We start from the raw sequence: 20,247 nt of genomic DNA on the forward strand, positions 1-20,247 counted from the left end.
GTTCAAAGTGCTATTCGAATGTCGACAGAAACTACTATGACCAAAAGATACTCATGCGTATAAACAACACTTTCTCTGCTGGTTTGCCTATTGTTCATTCGAATGCAGAGTTTTCAGCTTTAGTAAACTCAAACACTTTAGCAAACATAAACTTAACCTTAGTTGACGCAAACTTTGTTCCTGTAAAACTTTTATGTCCTATGTATTTGTCAATGACGGCAGAAAGTTTCGAATTGGAAGATGCAACTGGTGAAAGTATTGTATTACAAGAACAACTTCAACAACAAATAGCTCAAGAACAACAAATGCAACAAATGGAAAAACAACAAAGTCAAGAATAAAAAAATATTTTTTTTATTTTTATAAAAATGTACAGAATAGATGTTTCAGATTTTTATGACTTCCAAGCATTCAGAAATATGTGTCCATTTAGAGACTATAACAAAGCAGTCGAGAATTTGAAACGTTTAGTCATTTATGTCGACTCTGCCCCAGAATGTTATGTCATGAAAGAATGGGATGTTGTCTTTAACAAACCAAGAGCGACAATAGTTTCAGAACAAGAATGTAGACAGAAACTTAAGAAAATAAAAGTCGTACAAGTTGGAATGAAGATGTTAGATGCTTGGGATATCTTATTGTCAAAGTTAGAAGATTTTTCAGTTCGTGGTATAAAGTTCTATACACCTTCTCCAAACTTCTATTCTTCTTCACTATAAATAAACAAGTAGAATGGAAAGAAAATGTTATAGAAGCTTGGTTAGACCATGTCAAAGAAATTATATGCAATGGAAACGAAAAGTTATGAGTATATCTTATGTTGGTTTGCAAACATCTTACAACATCCAAGTGCTAAAAATGAAACTGCTCTCATTATAATTGGAAAACAAGGAACAGGTAAGAACACTTTCTTTACAGATATCTTATGCAAACTGTTAGAGGGCTATTCGAACCCGAATATGACAAACTTAGAAAACATCTGCGGTAAATTTAACTCTTCAATAGAGAATATGAAACTTATAGTATGTAACGAACTTCAAAGTATAGATACAACAAAAGTTTTAAACTCAGATGCTTTGAAGAGTCTTATAACAGACAAAGTTGGAGTTGTTGAAAGAAATATAAAGACCAAAGAGTTTGTGAAAATGTTGCAAACTTCATTATGGTTTCAAACAATTGTTCCGATGAAGTTAGAAAGTTCTGACAGAAGATATGTAGTTGTCAGAACGTCAGATTCTCATATGCAAGATACAGAATATTTTGACGACTTAGCAGAAACTTTGACATCTGACTTTTACAACCACTTGTTCTCATATTTCATGACATTAGATATTTCTAAGTTCAATCCAAGACAAATTCCACATACCGAAGAGAGACAAACATTGTTAGAAGCAAACAAGAGTGTATATGAACTGTTTCATAGATGAAACTGACTTTGTGTTTAGATGAAAGGTCATTGTACGATTCGTATAAACAATATTGTCAAGAATATGGTTATATGGCAGCTTCTAAACGAACATTCTTGGCAAATGTCAAAAGTCTTTTAGATGTTCAGAACGGCGTATATACAAAGAAAAATTTTTCTGAGTAAATTTAAAAAAAAATATTTTTTATCCGATAGAAAAGATGACGAAATATATTTCAGTAAACAAGTACATGTCAGACTTAAAGAAGAACTAGACCCATTCACATATTTGAATGTTTACTTCTACCATTTTGAAAAGTCTACATTTCAGACAAAGTTTGGAACATCGAACCAGTTAAGTTTGCTATTGTGACTAAAAATGGTGCGAAATTTGAAGACTTAGACATAGAAGGTTTGTTACAGTCAAAGAAATTTTGACAGAAGGTTTCTCAAACCTTAAAGAAGGCAAAGCATACAAACTTGTTATACCTTATGAACCAAAGAAAGCAGACGACTATGAATATTATGAGTCTAAGATAGTTGAAGTTCAAGGTAAATTGGGTAAAAAGATTTTAGAGTCTAAGCCAGTGTTTGCTCCTAAAGAGGAAGAGAACATTGACATTGACCCAGAAATGTTCTAAAAATAAAATTTTATTTTTACATGTCAAATTTCTTTTCTCTGGAACTGGTTCAGGTTCTTTCTTTCTTCTCTACTTTCTTTTCTTTCTTTTCTCTTTTCTCTTCTTCTTCTCTGGTGGAGTTATGTCAAATTTCGCAACTATATTTATGTAAAAGTTCTTTGTCCTTTAATAGCTCATCTATTCTGTTTTCTATTTCATCTTCAAGAACAGCGCATGTGTCTTCTTTGCATTCTAAGAAGTTTTGTTGGACTTCATCTCTCCAAGAGCGTCATCTCTGTCAACAAGTCTGTCATTGACAAATTTAAGACTTCTCTGCTTAATGTTTTATGGTTCTTGTCATATTCCCAGAAACAGAACTTTAGAACAAATTCACCTTTCTTGTTTACACTATGTAAGATTTTATGGTCGACAGAAGTTTTAGAGTCGAAAAGTTTGTCTCGAATATAGATAGCGAAATCGCTAGACATTTTCTAAAAGATAAAAATTTTAATTTTTCTAAAAATATGTTAGAAAAAAAGTTTGCTGACATTGACAAAAAATTTGAGAATGTTTTAAACAAGAACAAGAGGAAGTTAGAAAATGCTCAGATAAAGCCTATACATGACAAGTTCTTATTTGCTCAGAATGGTATAACAGGTCTAATCGCACCACCTGGGTCGGGTAAGACTTTCACTTATCTTAAAATGGCTGCACAACAACAAGAACTAGATGAGAAGAACCCATTCTATGAGTTAGTTGTCATTTGTAGTACTTCTGGTCAATTTGACCAAACCGTCAATTCGTTCAAAGATATTATAAAGAAGTCTAAGTTAGTATGTATAAAGGATACTGAGTTGTTAGATTGGATAAAGAAGTACCAAAGAAGAGTTTTGAAGTATAATGCTATAAATGAGTATATTTCTAAGTTCAAAGACCCAAATGAGGAAATGCAGAGAATATTAGAGAAGAAACACTTCAGAAACAAACAGAAAGAGATAGAATACATTTCGAAGAAATTGCAATCTTACGATTGGAAGACTTACCCTCATAGGTGTCTTCTTATCTTAGATGACTTTGCTTCTCATCCTTTGTTAAAGAATAGAGAACAAGACATGTGTCGAATTCTTAAGAAGCTCAGACACTTTAACATTCAGTTGTCATTTGTGTACAGACAGCAAAGTTTAAGTAAGGATGTTAAAAGAATACTTACTGATATCATACTTTTCCCTGGATTGTCCGAAGACGATTTCATGGAACTTATGAAAGAGTCCATGGCAGGTAAGTTTGACAGACATGAACTATGGGAGAAGTACAAAGTCATACAAGACCCTCATACTTCTTTCAGAATTCACATCTACGCGAACAAAGTTCAAATTGTAAAAAGTCAATAAAAATAAAGAGTTTTGTGCTGAATTCAATAAAAATATATTTTTAGGGTAGATGGGTATATCTAACCCGATTTCTAACCTCATTTCTACCCCATATGTCCTTACTGAAAAAGTACGTGTTCCATATGTCATTTTACTCAGAATTTTTACTCAGAATTCAATAAAAATATATTTTAGGGTAGAAGGGTATATCTACCCCGTTTTCTACCTCATTTCTACCCCAGTTATTTTATAAACGTTTCACATGGTAAACATTGTGAATTCGTGAAATTCTAAACAATTTCGTAGCTTCTATTTCTTCTGTCAGTACATCGAATGTTTTAACGATACCGAAAGTCTCTTTATATTTCTTCTTGACGTCAGATAGAAGGAAATCGTCAGCTGTTGGATAGTTTTTGTTCAGAAATTCTAACATGTCCATTTTATTTTCTGCTGGTTTCTCTGCCTCCCTCTTTAAGTCAGCATAGTCGTTTCTCATACGTTCTATCTCTTTGACGGAGTAGTTATATTTCCTAATTGCTGCTTTACATTTTGAACATTGCGGGTTCATTTTAGCATTGTACATTGAAATCTTACCTGCTAGTATGACTAAGGCGTCAATGGTTTTCTTTAACTCAAAAGTTGCTGGTTTTATCTGTTCGTTCCATACTTTACCTCTTTTATCTTTATCTCTTATCTGCCATACACATTTTGCAACTAACGAAACAAAGTTGTCGTAGGTCTTAAACTCTTCAGATTTATATATGTCAGAGATGTTCTTATATACCATATCGCAATCTTTGTCCATGACTTTGTGGTTGCAATGAAATCCAAGAAACTCATAGTTAACCTTACGTATGAACTTCTTTATTTCTACTGAGTCAGTTGCTTTGACTTCTATTTCATCGAATTCTGGAATAGTAAGCTTTTGTTGTTGGATTTCAGGCAATTTGGGTAAATGGTCAATAATATCCTGCATTTCATAAAGATACTGTTCATTTGTTTCATCTTTCGCACTACAGTCTAAATTACTTGTTAAAAGTTCTTGCTTTATCTTCTGGATTTCTGTCTCAAAAGTATATGAAGAAGGAATGAAGCTTTTCATTTCTACTAACATTGAAGTTGGGTTCATGACTAACGAGTTTGGTGCTGTTGTTGCTAACATGTTCTTACAATAAAAATAAAAAAATATTTTTTTAAAAAAACTAACTTTATTTTTTATTTCGGGAAAACTCATGACAAATTCATGAGGGTAGAAAACGGGGTAGAAAAGAGGTTAGATATACCCATCTACCCTAAATTATATTTTTGCCGAATTCTGTATAAAACTCATGACAAATTCATGAGGGTAGAAAACGGGGTAGAAAAGAGGTTAGATATACCCATCTACCCTAAATTATATTTTTGCCGAATTCAGCAACAAAATTCAAATTGTAAACGGTTTAATAGAAAAAGTGTCATTTTTTCATGTCCGAAGACTCGAAGGTGCAACACTTCCAAAATACCGACGAACTCAGAAGAGCAGCATGGCAGTATGTTCTTGACAACTTCTTTGAGTTCTCCAGGCACACCTTGGAAAATGCTGAAGAACTCCGACACAGAGAATTTGGAGAAATTGCACTCCAATACTACATTGACAAACAAAGGGTAAACAAAGGGTAAAATAAGACTAAAAACTTAACGTTTAAAAAGTGACATTTTTATGAGCTCCGAGTCACCGAGAAAACTTGGTCAGATGTTAGCAGCTTACTTCCCTGAGGAGGATGGAAGCGTTACATACGTAAGGTTCAAAAACACGAACCTGGAATTGCGTACCAAATTCGCAATTACATGACCATGGAAGAGTACGAAAGGTTTCTACAAGAGAAACCAGCTCTAAACAACTCAGAAAAGAAAGAATAAAAAGTTTAACTCGTACTTGTTTTATTTTTTTTTATGGGCAGCTGCAAGAATGAAGTCGACTATCTCAGTCTTTGTCTTGACCAGTTGGACTGCTCTTGCGAGTACGTCTGTTTTGCGGTCTCCAGCTGGTGTCTGACCTTCGTAATTGCGCATGTTCTTGAGAGCTCCAGTTTGTAAATGATTGTAGGATGAAGAGTCTCTCAGACTGCTTGAGGTAGTCTTCACGGTCACGAACCGAATCTGTGGTACGAGTCGAATCGGTCGATTTGAGGGAAGAGACTGAAAGCCTGTCTTCTTCCATTGGGTAGTAGCATACTCTTTGCGTAAGCGGTTCAGACCTTCCTCGAACTCTTGGTCTCTCTTGGATTGAGATTGGAAATGTGGGGCAGGGTTTTGCATAAACATCCAAGGGTTGGGGAAGTAAGGCATAGGCTGAGGAGGAGGGTAGTTCGGGAAGCCTTGTGGTAGGTAGTAACCTTGAGGTGGAAATTGGTAGTAATTTGGTGGAGGGACTTGCTGGAACTGAGGTTGCTGAGGTGCAGGGGCTGGTGCTTTAGGTTCCTCTGGTTTGGGAATGGGCTCGGTTGGTGGTACTCGGACATCTGTTTGTGGCTTAACCGTCGGAAGGAAAAACCTTTCCTGTCGGAAGGAAAAACCTTTCCTGTCGGAAGGAAAAACCTTTCCTGTCGGAAGGAAAAACTTTTTCTGAAGTTCGACAAAAGTTCTCAATTTTCGAAAATTTGAATGGTTTACGGACGGACAACTGGAAGAGTCCTTCCTGTCGTCGGGAAAATTTTTTCCAGTTGTCGGGAAAAATATTTTCCTGTCGGATGGAAGGACTGGAATACCAGAAGGATTTGACGAGGCAATTTACCTTATAGAGTTAAATGAAGTTGTTAAGCAGTACTTGCGCAGGGTAATGAAGCCCAAGGTCAAGTTCACCACTATTTCTGGAAGGTCTACACTTCAGCTCGAGACTTCGACTGGAATTCCAATTCAAATACCAGACGGACAGCCTACGATGGCATAAAGGACGCCAAAGAGAAGCTCTTGTTAAGTTCCTAAACAAACGTCCTTGGATAAAAATACAAACAAGGAGACCCCTACCCCATATGAAATTGGCAATTCAGTCTCTCTTCACTTCTCGGGTCAGCCGTTCACATAACCTGTGAAGGCGACATCCAACCAGTTCAGTCAACCTTAACGTTTTGAGTAAAAACATTTTTTTTTCATTTTTTGAATGAAGCAAGTTAAATTCGTCCCACACCAATCTCAATGGACCGATGAAGAGTTTCAAGCTATGGTTGAAGGCGTTGAGAACGACATAGACGGCGAACTTGAAGGAGCTCAAATCACAATTGCAACCAAAATTGCAGGAGTCAAGGAACAGATAGCTCCACTTAAAGCTACCAAAGCTACTCTTGACCTCATGGATAGTTACCGTTTAGATGTCAAGAGTGGAATAAGACAATTAAAATTAAAACTTCTAAACTACGAAGCTATACTCCAAAAGTTAGCAGAAATGAGAAGACTTTACCAGAGCTACTTACATGTAAGGGACTTACCTTCAAGCAGTCCGACCAAAGATGAATTTTCTGACATTGTCCCAATTTTGTCCGAAAGTCAGCTCAGATGTTTTGAACTGCTCCCAACATATCCAGAATATGAACGTTTGCCTGAACTCTTCCGCAATCTCAAAAAACGTTTTTTGGTTCTCATGTTCGAAACTTTTATCGGAAGAGACAACAAACGTTCAGAAGAAGAACAAGATATTATTTTAAACTTGTTGTATGACTTAACCGTCATAACAAGCTTTTTGAAGTAAAACCGTCATTCTCAAACCACTTCATTTTTTCGATGTCCGAACAAGCACCGAAGCCGAACACAATGGCAGATGTCCTTTCAATGTTGCCAGACAAGCGCCCAGTTCAAATTCAAATTTTGAATTTGAAAGCTCATCTGACAAACACCGTTAAGACTCTCCAAAGTAGTCTTATGGAAGAGATGAAGGGACTTAAAGGTGAGTTCCTCATGAACCAAGCTTCCAATGAGAAAGTCCTGAATGATTTGACGGAAACCTTGCGCATTTACGCGAGAGAGAACCGAGACCTTGCCAGACTCATCTACCGTTTCTTCGAAGAGATAGACGCCATCTGGAAGGTACTCGGAAAGGACAGAACCTCCAACACCGTAATTCGTGAGTACCAAATTGAAGAAGGAATTGTCGAAAGAAGAGAAGAAGGAAGAGAGAGAAAGAAGAAGAAGAAGAGAAACACGAAGAAAGGAAGTTTGGGCAACCCTTGTTGCCGATGACGCTTACGAAATTTCCCAACCCTACCCATACAAATCCGCAACAAGGAGACAGGCAAGGTTCTTACCCCAGTCCTCAACAACTTGGGACACTTGAACCTTAACCTTCGGAATCGCGGTTCAATTTCCATGGGCAAGCTTGTCGCAATTCAATGGGTTCCAAATCCAGACAAGAAGACGAGGTCAGACACATTGACGGTGACAAGCTCAACAACCGTAAGGAGAACCTCGAGTGGTTCTAAGAGTAAAAAAATTTTATTTTAGGGGGAAACCCCGAGTAAATTTAGGGTTTATTTGGATAAGTATGTGAAATTAAGGTCAATTTGCAAAATTAGTTCCGACCTTTGAATTGGACTCTTTCGTTCTCCCAGTTGCGTAGGAGGTCGTCCCAGAGGAGTTGGTAGATTTGCCAATCCAAGGACGATTTGTCCTCCCAGGCATTGAGGATGTACTGCTCGTAGAGTCTCATGACCTCTGCCTTGCACCAGACACCCTCTCCTTGGAACGTAAGGCTTCTTCGAAGTGCTCGAATGCGATTGGCTGCGGACCATCCGAAATGACACTTTTTGTACGTTTGGTCAATGTTCGTGTCTCGTGCCATAGTCGACGAAAATACAGACAAACAGGTTATATATGAGTTTGAGACCAAGAATGGTGTAACTCGACCTGTCCGATTCAAATTCGAATAAAAATTTTTTATTTCATGCAATGTTTTATTTCTGTGCCGTCTTCAAGTATGCCCCAGTACTTACGCTTGGAGAGGACATGAACTTCGGTGAAAATTTTGTCCAATTTGAATTGACCCATCTTTTCACCGACCATCCCATTTCAATGAGTTTGTTATACCCTTCTTCGTTCGTCATGAGTGCATCGATGTTCTCATAGTAAACCACACTTTGGATTTGACTTCGGAGAAGAATTTGTAGTTGTCAAGGACTGCTTTGCGAACTGAGGATAAGACCAATGTTCGACAATAGGTTTTATGTGGTTACTAAGCCACTTGACCTTGAGTAAATTCGTATTTCAAAACAAAAGGAGAACCTTTCAACAAAGTTGTCGACCTTCTCATATGTTTACTCTTCATCTCTTGAGGTTTTTTAATGGAATATCCCCATGTCGAATTCATAAGCAATTTGAGTGTCATTGCAAGTTTGGGGTTTGAAGCTTTCCTAATATCATACAGTTGTTGTATGACTTTTCCAACTGTATAGTTCCTTCCTGGGAACTCACCATCTTCGTTTGGAATTCCAGTCGGGATATATTGGACAAACCTCATGTATGCAGCGTTAAGGTCGACATAGTATATCTTTTCATTGAGTCGAACTTGTCGCAACCAATGGTCCAGTTTGTGGAAATTCAAGTGAGTCTCTTATCTTCTGAGAAACTTCTCCTGTTATCTCATAAACATCGTCGAAGCAACCTGTTTCATATAAAACCTTCTGACCTAACTCAGATGCTCTCCAATACAATTTGACGTCAATTGGATGTCTCAATGGAAGTTTGTTTATAGCATCTTGAAGTTCTTGCAACCTCATTGGAAGTTCTTCTGGTTCAGGTTGGTATCCGAACAATCCAACTCCTTTTGGAACAGTGTACTTCTTTTGTGCTATAACTTTGTCTGGAACAACTTTTGGTCTTGCTAACAATGAAAAGTTTGTTTCGTCTTTTGGTACAAAAGTTTCTGTCAGCTTGTCATCTGGAATTGGTTCCAACAAACCTTTCTCGAAAAGAATGTTTACAGCTCTGACAATGTTGCACTTGCCTTTTCCGAACAATGGGTTTGTAAGACTTTCGTTCAACATGAAGTGGTTGTGGACAATTGCAATCTTCAACCATGGTAAGTCTTTGTCAACAACATAGTCGTCATGTGAAGAACCTTTAGCTGTAGGTATGTTGACTCGGATATTGACATTTGCCAACGGTGCAATTTTTGCCAATTGACCTCTGAGAATGTACCTTGTCTTCACACATGACTCAAGATACTTCATCTTCTCTTCTGTAACAAGACCAGAGTTCCTGAGACATGTAAGAATACAAGGTTCATTGACAATTGTTTCAATTGAATTGTAAATTCCATACCTGGTTAAGTCAATGTCAGACTTATTTATGAACGGGAAGTATCCAGCATGTTGTCTGACTGCTTGAGGGTTAGGTTGGTACCATTCGAACTTCACGCTTGCAATTCCTTCAATCGCATTCAAAATGTCTGAGTCGGAGTCAACCATTTGTTCTCTCTTTGTAGTCTTGAAAGCGTCAAGAAGTTGTGCGGCTGTTGTGACATTGCCATGTGCATAGTAAATATGACCATCTAAATCTGTTACGGTTAGTCTGAGATTGTATCCTTTCTTATTTCCGTCTTGTATGGCAGCAAGTACACCCATGAAGCCTTCTTTGTTCTTTCCTTCGTCAAAGTTTACTGTAAAGGTTCGACCAGAAGTAATTTTACTTCTAACTTCACGATACTTCTCATATGCATATCTTGTTCTTTCCATGGGAGCATGTGCGTCTTCACCTTTTCCTTTTTTCCTCCTCAAAGGATGCAATTGTTCGTCATGTTTCCAGTAGAACCTGGCAAAGCCGTCGTGTCCTTCAACTTGAGGTTCACTAACATCGAAAGGCATGTCCATAAGACGTTCTTCTTCTAACCTCTCTAGTCTGTTTGGATAATTTGCGCGTGCTGTTTCCAAGTCCATTTCATAGCGAAGACCAGACAATTTGTCATAGACTTTTATGGGTCTTCCCTTCCTATATTTAAACTTCTTCGAAACTTTCCAACCATATCTTTCTAACTCTGCTTTTATTCTAGCAGATTTTCTATCCATTCTATATGGGGGCATTTTTATAAAAATAAAAAAATATTTTTTTCTTTACTTTACATAACCGCCTGCTGCCATAAGTCTTTGACGCCAACCCATACCAGCTAATGAAGGTTGACTTGGTTTAGTTTGGAAACTAAACTTTGGTTTTGGTTTATCTTCAGTTTTTGGCTCACCTTCTTCTATCGGTTTTTCGTCACTTTTCGGTTCCTCTGACCTTACCTCACTTGCAGGTATGGTTGTGTCGTTAACATCTTCGTAAATATCATATGCCATTTGTTTTTGTTTTCCTTTCAACTTTTTGTGTTTGTTGTAAAGTTTAGAATATTTCGACTCTAAGTCAATGAGATGTTCTATAATGAACTGTTGGTCAGTGAAGAATACTTCCATCTGTTGTCTCGAAAGCTCCTTCAGACTTCAATATTTTATTTGTGAGAGTCTGTTTCTTTTTTGAGATACTAGCCGTTCCATTTCTATGAAAAGTGACTTTGTAGTTAGGGTTTGTATTTCCAGACCTGGCACTTTCTATTATTGAATTTTTTTCTTCATCTGTAAGTTCTTTGACAGGTTTTGACAATGGTTCTGAACTTTTTGTTTGTGGTGTCAAATCTACCGTTTCAACTTCTTCGGTCATTTCATCTCAGTAAAAAATTTTAGTTTGTTTGTTTTCAACTGGTTGTTTAGGTTTTTTAAGTCGGTCTAAAACTTCCTGAGGTATAGGAAGAACTTGACAAACACGTGGTTGTGTAACTGCTGGAAGTCGACAAATCCATCTTGAACCCATTTGTCTCAATGCTGTATTGTTCATTTCATCTCAGTAAAAAATTTACATTCCCCACGTTTGAGGTGGTTGCGGTTGGTTGTTGTTTACCCATTGTTGTGCATGGTTATATCCTCTGTTAAAGAATCTTTCACCTTGGTCCATATAGTGTCCTGCTTGGTTATAGTAGTCATTTGCTTTGTTATAATAGTTTCCTGCTTGTCTTCCTACATTGTCCATCCATCCTTGAACTTTTCCTCTTGTTTCAGGATTTGGAATAAGATTTGCTGCATCTCGTGCTACCTCCCAACCTTTCTGTACAGTTTGTATAATAGGTTGTGCTTTCTCTTTAAGTATACCTAATGTACTCAAAATCTTCCTTCCAATTCCAAATGCACCTCTGGCTATTGTTCCCACTGCGGGCAAAAATCTGGATGCAACTCCTGCTAATGCGCCAAATAAACCCATTTCTTATGGGTTAAAAAATGACGAATCCAAACAAGGACCCCTATGTTTCTAAAGCGACAAAGAAAGCACTCATGATAAAAATCTTTAGTTCAACACCAAATGCTTGGTTTATGGATATCTTGGAAAACATTCCGAGGTATAGAGAAGATGGACCACCATACTGGCTAATATTTGTCGGTCAAAACACAAGATACTGTGAAGCCATACCATTACAGTCCAAAAATATTTTAGATGTGAAAACTGCTTTGACAATATTCGTTGACAAATACCATCCAACAAAACTGACATCTGACTGTGAAAGTTCTTTCAAATCAGATGATATTAAAAACTATCTGCGTTCAAAAAATGTAAACCAATATTTCATTGTCGACCAAAACCATTCTGCTCTTGGTGTCATTGACAGTTGTATAAAAATCTTAAGAGACTTAAACCAACCACAAGGTGGTGAGCAAATGAAATGTCATATGACGACAAATATAGACACTTCTCCATGGCAAAGATGAGACAAGTTTTAAATATTTACAATAGCCGTAAACAAAAAGGTTTGGGAAACCACTCCCCCGAAGAAATGAAAAACAACCCTGACTTAGAGAAAGACTATATATTTAATAGTTTAGTCAAAAGAGACAAACAAGAAAGAATGCCAGGCTTCAAACTTAAGAAAGGTGACAAAGTAAAAATAGAAATACCTAAACGCGACCCATATGAAAATACTATTGACTATGACAACAATGGGAACCGACAGGTACTCACATTCGTGTTCGTAAAAATAGAAGAAAGTATACAAGAGAATATTATGAAGTTTTAGGCAAACATGGCAAAATGTACAGACTGCAAGCAGAAGATAAAACTACTATTGTCAGACCTCGTTTCAAACTTGTCAAAGTTCAAGGTGGTATACTTTCAAAGACAGTTCCTAACAAATATAAGACAACTCCTGACGAATATGCTAAAGAAGTTGAAAATGACGACTAAGCAATTCTATACCATGCGTAAACTGTCATGTAAGGTGGCATGTAGTCTTTACTTTGTCCCGTTGTTTGTGTATATCCTGAAACGAAATGTGTATGGTTTCCTTCTCCCTGAGTGTCACTCCAGTAACAATTTATAGCAAACTTAACGTCGTCTTTAACATCATATCCTTTACCTTTTGTCATTCCTGACCAATCCCAATATCTATGCTATGCCAACCTGCTTGAGATGTACTTAAATCTATGTAGTGACTGTGCGCAGGTAAATTTTCACCTGAAATCGTTTTACTTCCTCCTGTTTCCTTTGAAGAGTTTGCACAATACAAAACCTGTCAACTATTTGTTCCCATGCACCAACACCAAACATTACTTGAGGACCTCTTGCTTCCATAGATGTATAAATAGAACCTACTGGGTTCATTAAATCAAACATATGAGACATTATAGGATTGTCTCTTTTGAACTTAAAATATAGTGCAACTATTTCAGGTTTCTTCTGGTTTAAGTCAGAATATTTTTTATAATATAATCTTATGTTTTCAGGGTAGGTAAAGTCTTGACTATAATATTTGTTTCTGTCATCTTCATAATAGTATACTATTCTCGTTTTTTCTATTGCATTATATCTTTTATATCTATAATAATCTAAATATAATGTTAGCTTTTGTTCATCTACATGTGGTGTTCTGACGTCATCTCCATAGTCATAATAATATGGTGCTGGAGCTGGGTCAGGCAATGTCATATCTGTCATTTCATAAACTCTTAAATATTTCTTTTGTTCGTCTCCATATAAGTTTAAGTAGCAGTTGTTGTCTAATGGAACTTTAACTTGTGTACCATCGTTCTTTTTATAGCTTACATACATTTCATTGTTATTTTTCGGAATGAGTTTATACGTGTACCATTTTCTAAGGACTGTACCAACTGCCATCTAAAATATTTGTTTTCTTCATTGACAGAAAAGTCACCAACAATAGTTTCAATATTTTTTGTTCCTAGCAAACTTTGGTATATTTCATTGACATATGTTTTATCTGCTTTATTTTCAAGGCTAACGTTTAAGTCTGTTATTTCAGAAGATGTATGTGTATGTCCAACGTCACTTTTCCTGTTTAAGGTTTCTTGTAAGTTTGCAATATTTGCAATGGTATGTGTATGTCCAACGTCACTTTTCCTGTTTAAGGTTTCTTGTAAGTTTGTTATTTCAGATATAGAATGTGTATGAGTCTTTTTAGAATATTCGTTTTCAGCTCTTGTCACTTCACTTGACATTTTATTGTCAACATATGTTTTGTCTGCTAGTTCAGGATGAGTATGTTCTTTTGTTGCATAAGCTTTGTTAGCTCTTTCTTCTTCTTTTGCTATTGCATCGTCTACATATTCTTTGTCAGCTTTGTTGCCAACATCTGCTTTCAAAAGAAGTTCATTTATAGGTTTCTCGTTTAAAGTTCCTTTTGTTGGATTTATACAGACAGTATGGTTCTTATTGTCTTGAAACAGAAACTCATCTGTCATTGGGTTTAATGTCAGTTTTAAGTTTCCTTCTTTCAATGACTCAGATATCTTAGAATAGTTTGAAAAGTTTGTTGTGTTCTTATTTAGAGCTTGCATAATGAGTTGTCGTTGTGTTGTATTTCTCTCATAGACGCTGTTTCATTTGACATTTTATTATAGATAAAATATGCTTCCAATAGAAAAAGAAAATTCAAGAGTTGCTACAACTAAACCATTAGATGAACTTTTTACTAATGTCGGTCAAAAGTTTGAGACAGATACCGTAAAGCATGAAGGCTATCGTTTTGACTACCCATTAAGATGGCTAAGAGACCCATCTGTCACAAAAGCTATTGGCTTTCGTAGAATGAAGTTTGTGTCTGTAGAAGATAAAAGTTTTCCATTTATTGTAAGGTTTCATATAGATTATATATCTGAAGGGAAACGAAAAATGTGGGAAGAAATTGAGCTAATACAAGTTGACCTTTCATCTTCTCTACAGACTGCGTTAAAAAATATAGAAGATAAAATAAATTCATGTTATGCAAAATATGCTGATGAATATGCAAATACCGAGAGCACACTTTATGTGAGAATTGTATATGACAAACAAAATTCACAAGTGTCATTTCAAATCTACGAAGACAATCCAAAGAAAGACGAACAAATATATACAGAATTCACTGCAATGTCATGGTATTATTTGCAAAGAATGTTAAATCAGAAAGTCGAACTTCCTTTAGCAAATATTTACAGTCGATATGCAAGAGATGAACCATATTTATTTAAAGATGTTTTCGACCCAGCTGCTATTATTGTTCATGCTTCATTTTCTGGCGCCCAAAACTCTTTCTTATGCTTGGCAAATGACTTTTACGAAAAACCTACAAAGTTATACGAACCACCAAGTGGAAGTATTTCAGACTTTCAAGTATGGTTTACTACAGATGGAAGAAAAAGAATAATTCCATTATACCATGCGTTTTACTTAGAACTTAGTTTCATATACAACTACTATCGAACGGTAAAAATATAATTTTTTAATACGGTTGAGGTTGCCAACTAGACTGTGGTGCAGGTTCAGGCTGTTGTATAACAGGAGCTTGTTCTTCTGGTTCAGGGTCTTTAGGTATAATACCAACAAACTGACCTACTCTTTTACCAATATTTTTGACTCCGTTCCAAATTCCTTTTCCGACAGATTTTATTCCATTCCATATACCTCTTCCAACATTTCGAAAGAAGTTTCCAATACTACTGAAGAAACCCATTTTACTATATGTAAAAATCTAATGTCCGCCTAGTCTCTTACGTTTCCTGTTGAGTTCCATAGCATTCTTTAACTGGAGCTCATACATTCTGTTTCTCCTCTGGTAGAAAACATATTCTGGGTCAACTCCTGTGTTCGCGTCATCTGCATAAAGTTGTTTATATCCCACTTCAGGGTTTGTATAAAACTCTTTCCATCTCATATTTGCATACCATGGTGGTAAGCCTAACGCAGCGTCATTTGACATGGCAGTTTGCATTTGTACATCTGTTGGCACTTGACCATAGTTTGCCATTGCAGTTTGTATTCTAACTTCATTTGGAATATTCTCTGGGTTTGGTTGTCCAGGTTGCTGTGCATTCGCTAAGTTCTGTGCGTCCATTTAATATTAGATAAAAATATCTCTTACGAGTACATATACTGAACATTTGCAGGCATTGGTTCATCTTCATATTCTCTATATCTTTCTGCCACGTCAAATAAGTAAATGACACAATGGAAAAAACCTAAAACAAGTAGTCCTATTTCAAACCACATTTACTTACTAGTAAAATTTCTTTGTTATGACACTTTCTCCAGTTTATAGGACCTCTCTCATATTCTATCTTATCGTATCTAAACTCATAGTCATGTATGTCCTCTAACCATCTCATGACACTTTCCAAACCACTTTTATCGGATGTAAAGTAAAAGCATGGATGGTTATGTAAAACGTCTAAAGTTTCTAAAGAGTCTCTCAAAGTCCAGTCTACTTGGTATTGAAAATCCATGTGTTATAGAACGGCGGGTCCACTATAAAGAAAACATTTTCCTTGTCTTTATATTTTTCATACAACTCTGTCCAATGACATCTCACAAACTCTATACCCTCAATATATTTTTCTATGTTCTTCTTTGAAAACATTTGTATAGTTAAGATATAAAACTTTTGACATAAGTGTTTCAATGTCATGAACTCTTATAGCACCACTATATAATAGTCTAGCAGATATACTATCCCAGTCAATATACTCTGCCTTTTCAAAACTCTCTGACAGTATTTTTCTTATCTAATGGTATACGTTCCATCTTACTATAGGTATCTTTTCTTTTAACTCTTTCAATATTTTGTTTGTGTCTGGAATATGTTTGAGACGGTCCATATAGTTGTCGAAGTCATTGCATATAATCTTTGAGTCTGGGAATATTGTATGGCACAAATGGGATATATAGAAACTTCCACCGAACAAATCTACAAATGTTAGACCATTCGGTAGTTTCTTAAGTTCTCTCAATAGAATATCTTTACATTTACTCTTATTTCCAAAGAACGGTAACGGTGGTTTTGTAAAATTCATTTATATATAATAATAAAAATGTTTTTCCCTGAAAAGTGACAGAAAAGTGACAAACATGAAAACATTATAATTTGTGAAAAGCGACACATTATATAATGTTTTGACCCAGAAGAAGGCTTCTTCCCAGAAGCAATGGAGGAAGAAGAAGAGTCCTCCGAATAAAAACTTCATTTATACTAAACATCAACATCAGGGCTAGAAGGCACGAAGTGCCTGGAAGCCCCACTACCTTTTTTTTTTTTTTTTTTTTTTTTTTATTTTAGGTAACATTAGTCATAGTTCATTTATTACTAAAAATGAAAAAGGTGAGGGGAAAAAAAGTCGTAATTTCAGATAATATGTATATTTTATTTAAATTCCACTAGGAATTTCAGAGAATCCTTTTGTTTTACGCTTTCTCAAGATGCATACTATAGCAACGGCAATAATAATTGCGGCAACTAAAATTGCAGCAACAATGATAATAATTAATGTAGTTGATGTCTTTGAGCCACATTTCTTGAATTTAGAAAGGTTTTGACCAAATAATTTCCATTTGTAATCTTTATTTAAGACTATACAATCGATACTACTTGGATCAGACATAGTTCCTCCTATTTCTATATTTCCAGAATAAGTGAATTGCTCAAATTTGACATAATCTTTGCCGCCTGACTTTATTTCTCTAACATCACAAGAAATATTGATATGTTTTATCTTGCAAGATCTGCAGAATGTAGGTCCGGCATATAGTTCTAAGTATTTGCTTACTTTCTCTAAATTGGCTGTGTAATTGTTTGTCCAGTATGACAAATGAATTTTGCTGATTGAAGGTGAGTTGAATTTGATTTCTTTCAGATTATGGCATTCGATGAATGCTGTATCAACTATTTCGACATCAGATATTACATTAACAAATTGCAAATTTGTCATATTTGTGAAGCACTTATCTCCAACATATTTAAGTGATTTTGGAAGATTGAATTCTGTTATTGATGAGCACATTGTGAAACATTCATCTCCAATCTTTGTTACTGACTCTGGTAATTCAACTTTAGTCAATTTCTCGCAGTGATAGAAAACTCTTGAATGAATTATCTCTAAATTCTTTGAGAACTGAACAGTTTCCAAGTTCTTGCATGATTCAAAAGTAGAATTTGAAAGAACTTTCATATTTTTAGGTAACTTAACTATCTTCAATCCTTGGCAATCTTTGAAAGCAGACTCTTCAATCAACATGTTTTCTGAATTGAATGTCAATGATTTGACAGATGACTTTGAAAATGCAAATTTGCCAATTGAAATAATTGATGAAGGGAAATCTAAATCAATATTGAGTAATGTATCTTTAAATGCATGTTCACAGATGTACTGCAATTTGTCACCGAAATTAATAGAATTTAACTGATTACATAATGAAAATCCATTTGCTGAAATGTTTTTAACATGGTTTAAATTAACTTTCTTCAGACTCTTCATATCACTAAATGTTCCTACTCGAATTATGTATATCTTTGGAGGAATTGAGATTTCTGTTATTTTGAAACAACCATTGAAAGCATAATCTCCGATGAAATCAATAGAATCCGGAAGATTTATTGATGATAATTTACTGCTTTGTGACATAAACACATTTCGAGTTAGATTGCCAGACATAAGTTAACAAATACCTTAAGTCATGGTTTCTGACTGAAAATGCGTTTTTCTTTCATATCCGTCTAGCTTTCTATTTGGAGCCTAATATGAACAGATATTTGATTAGATATAATTATATTTTTAATTATGCATCAAATATGCATTATTGATTATCAAATATTCACTGTTTGATTGATTTTCTAGAATATTTTCACTGTACTTCATATGGTTAATAGTACTGCAGATTTCATATGTGCACTCGCATAGTTAACCTCTTCAAGAACATATGATTCTAAAGAAATTTAATTTGACATCAATGTAAGCAGTTTAATAATTTTGCCGTGGGAAAAATGAGGCCGACTCAAAAGCAAAATGCTTCTTTTTCATACAGAAATGATAACTATAGTACGGCCTCAGCTGGATCTGCAAGATCATATACAAGCAATTCTCCATCTATTCGAAGAAATACTAATAATCAAACTCAAATGTCACCTAGATTTGTAAGAAACGAAATACACCCATCGCAATATAGTAATCGTTCTCAAAATGATGATTTTTATTCATCATCTCTTCGATCTTCTCCATATCAAAAATATAATTTTCAATCCAAGCCAAAAAACAAGACCAGAAATATTCAAATTGACCTAAGTGATTCCGATTCAGATGAAGATTTACCAGATCCCAAAATTTATAATTCGAGTTCAGATGATGATGAAATTCTGAAATCTGATACAGAAGTATTTATAAAAGATCTCAAATCTTACAAAAATTATTTCAATAACTTACCATCTCCTTCATTCAATCGAAATCAGTACATTTTACCGCAAAGTCCGAAATCTGCAATCCAAAAGCGAGGATTGTCAATTTCTGGTAGCTCTAGTTCGCCTACAAAGCATTTTGATAAAAACGATGTAAAAATTTCAAATCACTTTGAAATTAGTGATTCCGTGGCATACGAAGCAAGTAATGCTTCTCCATCGAACTACAATAACGAAAGTAATGTCTACAGTGAAAACAAAGATTGTAACGAGAATCAAGAACAATCAGAACCAAAAGAGAGATCCATTCCATTAGATGCTACGAGCACAATTACTTTTGTAGAGCCAGAACCAAGCACTCAAAAATCTCCAAGTCCCAAAAAATTTAAGACAAATGAAGATATTCACCAAATTTTTAGAGAATTACCACAAGTTGACTCAATTATACAGGAAAATAATGATGACGATGATGATATGGTGTTCATACCTCCAAAACCTGATGAAGTTGTAAAAGGAGATCCAATGGAACTGTTTAAGAAGGAATTTGTTTCACCATTCACTGACGATCAGAAATCTTCATTTGTTCCTAAAGCATGGGATACGCTTACAGAAACTCCTGCCGAATTCTTTGAGACTTTACAAAAGAATGAAGATGACGAGAAAATGATGGCAGATTCAGAAGGTTGGGGGCAGCCAATGGATGAAGAACATGCAAAGCAATTCTCGCTAACAGAGATGGATAATCCGCCTGCAAAGAGAATAAGGAGAGTCAGTTCTTCCAGGTCTCAGAAAACACTCCTCGACCAATCAATGAATTCAGTTAGTAGTGAGTACATGCCTCCTTCTAAAAGGAAATCAATACTCATAAATACAAAGGGTGGAGCATTACTTGAAGATTCCATGCTAATAAATATGGAAGATAGTACTCAAAATGTTTATCAAATGGCCGAATATGCAGATTCTGAAAATATGGATGAAATGAATTCCAATCCTGAATAAAAATTTGTTTGATATTATTGATTTAATTCCTTCTTTGTTTCAATATGGAAATATATACTTTAATATCTGAGTAGTTAATAAACCACAATACAAAAAAACAATTTATCTCATGCATGATTTATTCAATAATGATGTTACGAACTATAGAATGGA

At 35.4% G+C, this 20,247-nt stretch overlaps 8 protein-coding genes and 6 pseudogenes across 14 annotated transcripts, besides 1 other annotated feature; 6 read left to right on the forward strand and 8 right to left on the reverse strand.

The window, feature by feature from the left end:
- Positions 1 to 16,983: part of a mobile genetic element that runs on past the window's edge.
- On the forward strand, positions 213 to 1,591 carry TVAGG3_0876690 (annotated as a pseudogene). Its single transcript has one exon. A coding segment is annotated over exon 1 (1,379 nt).
- TVAGG3_0876700 (uncharacterized protein) lies at positions 2,260 to 2,434 on the forward strand (the record flags this gene model as incomplete). Its single annotated transcript, XM_051250268.1, has 1 exon — positions 2,260 to 2,434. A coding segment is annotated over one exon (175 nt), but the record flags the coding sequence as incomplete, so codon positions are not given.
- On the reverse strand, positions 3,739 to 4,557 carry TVAGG3_0876710 (organellar and viral DNA polymerase type B; the record flags this gene model as incomplete). Its single annotated transcript, XM_051250269.1, has 1 exon — positions 3,739 to 4,557. A coding segment is annotated over one exon (819 nt), but the record flags the coding sequence as incomplete, so codon positions are not given.
- Positions 5,322 to 6,168, reverse strand: TVAGG3_0876720 (annotated as a pseudogene). The gene has a single exon. A coding segment is annotated over exon 1 (847 nt).
- Positions 6,535 to 6,997, forward strand: TVAGG3_0876730 (uncharacterized protein; the record flags this gene model as incomplete). The annotated part of the gene is made up of 1 exon (XM_051250270.1): positions 6,535 to 6,997. A coding segment is annotated over one exon (463 nt), but the record flags the coding sequence as incomplete, so codon positions are not given.
- TVAGG3_0876740 (uncharacterized protein) lies at positions 7,895 to 8,155 on the reverse strand (the record flags this gene model as incomplete). The annotated part of the gene is made up of 1 exon (XM_051250271.1): positions 7,895 to 8,155. One exon carries the CDS (start codon positions 8,153 to 8,155, stop codon positions 7,895 to 7,897), a length of 261 nt encoding a protein of 86 aa, XP_051085746.1.
- Positions 8,877 to 9,829, reverse strand: TVAGG3_0876750 (annotated as a pseudogene). Its single transcript has one exon. A coding segment is annotated over exon 1 (953 nt).
- TVAGG3_0876760 lies at positions 10,472 to 11,054 on the reverse strand (annotated as a pseudogene). Its single transcript has one exon. A coding segment is annotated over exon 1 (583 nt).
- Positions 11,759 to 12,623, forward strand: TVAGG3_0876770 (annotated as a pseudogene). Its single transcript has one exon. A coding segment is annotated over exon 1 (865 nt).
- Positions 12,909 to 14,286, reverse strand: TVAGG3_0876780 (annotated as a pseudogene). Its single transcript has one exon. A coding segment is annotated over exon 1 (1,378 nt).
- On the forward strand, positions 14,304 to 15,152 carry TVAGG3_0876790 (uncharacterized protein; the record flags this gene model as incomplete). Its single annotated transcript, XM_051250272.1, has 1 exon — positions 14,304 to 15,152. One exon carries the CDS (start codon positions 14,304 to 14,306, stop codon positions 15,150 to 15,152), a length of 849 nt encoding a protein of 282 aa, XP_051085747.1.
- On the reverse strand, positions 15,474 to 15,768 carry TVAGG3_0876800 (uncharacterized protein; the record flags this gene model as incomplete). Its single annotated transcript, XM_051250273.1, has 1 exon — positions 15,474 to 15,768. A coding segment is annotated over one exon (295 nt), but the record flags the coding sequence as incomplete, so codon positions are not given.
- Positions 16,984 to 17,074: 91 nt separating the features above from the next.
- TVAGG3_0876810 (structural constituent of cell wall) lies at positions 17,075 to 18,358 on the reverse strand (the record flags this gene model as incomplete). The annotated part of the gene is made up of 1 exon (XM_001297499.1): positions 17,075 to 18,358. One exon carries the CDS (start codon positions 18,356 to 18,358, stop codon positions 17,075 to 17,077), a length of 1,284 nt encoding a protein of 427 aa, XP_001297500.1.
- A 323-nt stretch (positions 18,359 to 18,681) lies between these two features.
- On the forward strand, positions 18,682 to 20,101 carry TVAGG3_0876820 (uncharacterized protein; the record flags this gene model as incomplete). Its single annotated transcript, XM_001297498.1, has 1 exon — positions 18,823 to 20,094. One exon carries the CDS (start codon positions 18,823 to 18,825, stop codon positions 20,092 to 20,094), a length of 1,272 nt encoding a protein of 423 aa, XP_001297499.1.
- Between the last annotated feature and the right edge of the window lie 146 nt (positions 20,102 to 20,247).

Source organism: Trichomonas vaginalis, chromosome VI (genome assembly GCF_026262505.1).
Source record: "Trichomonas vaginalis G3 chromosome VI, whole genome shotgun sequence".
Taxonomy (NCBI): Eukaryota; Parabasalia; order Trichomonadida; family Trichomonadidae; genus Trichomonas; species Trichomonas vaginalis.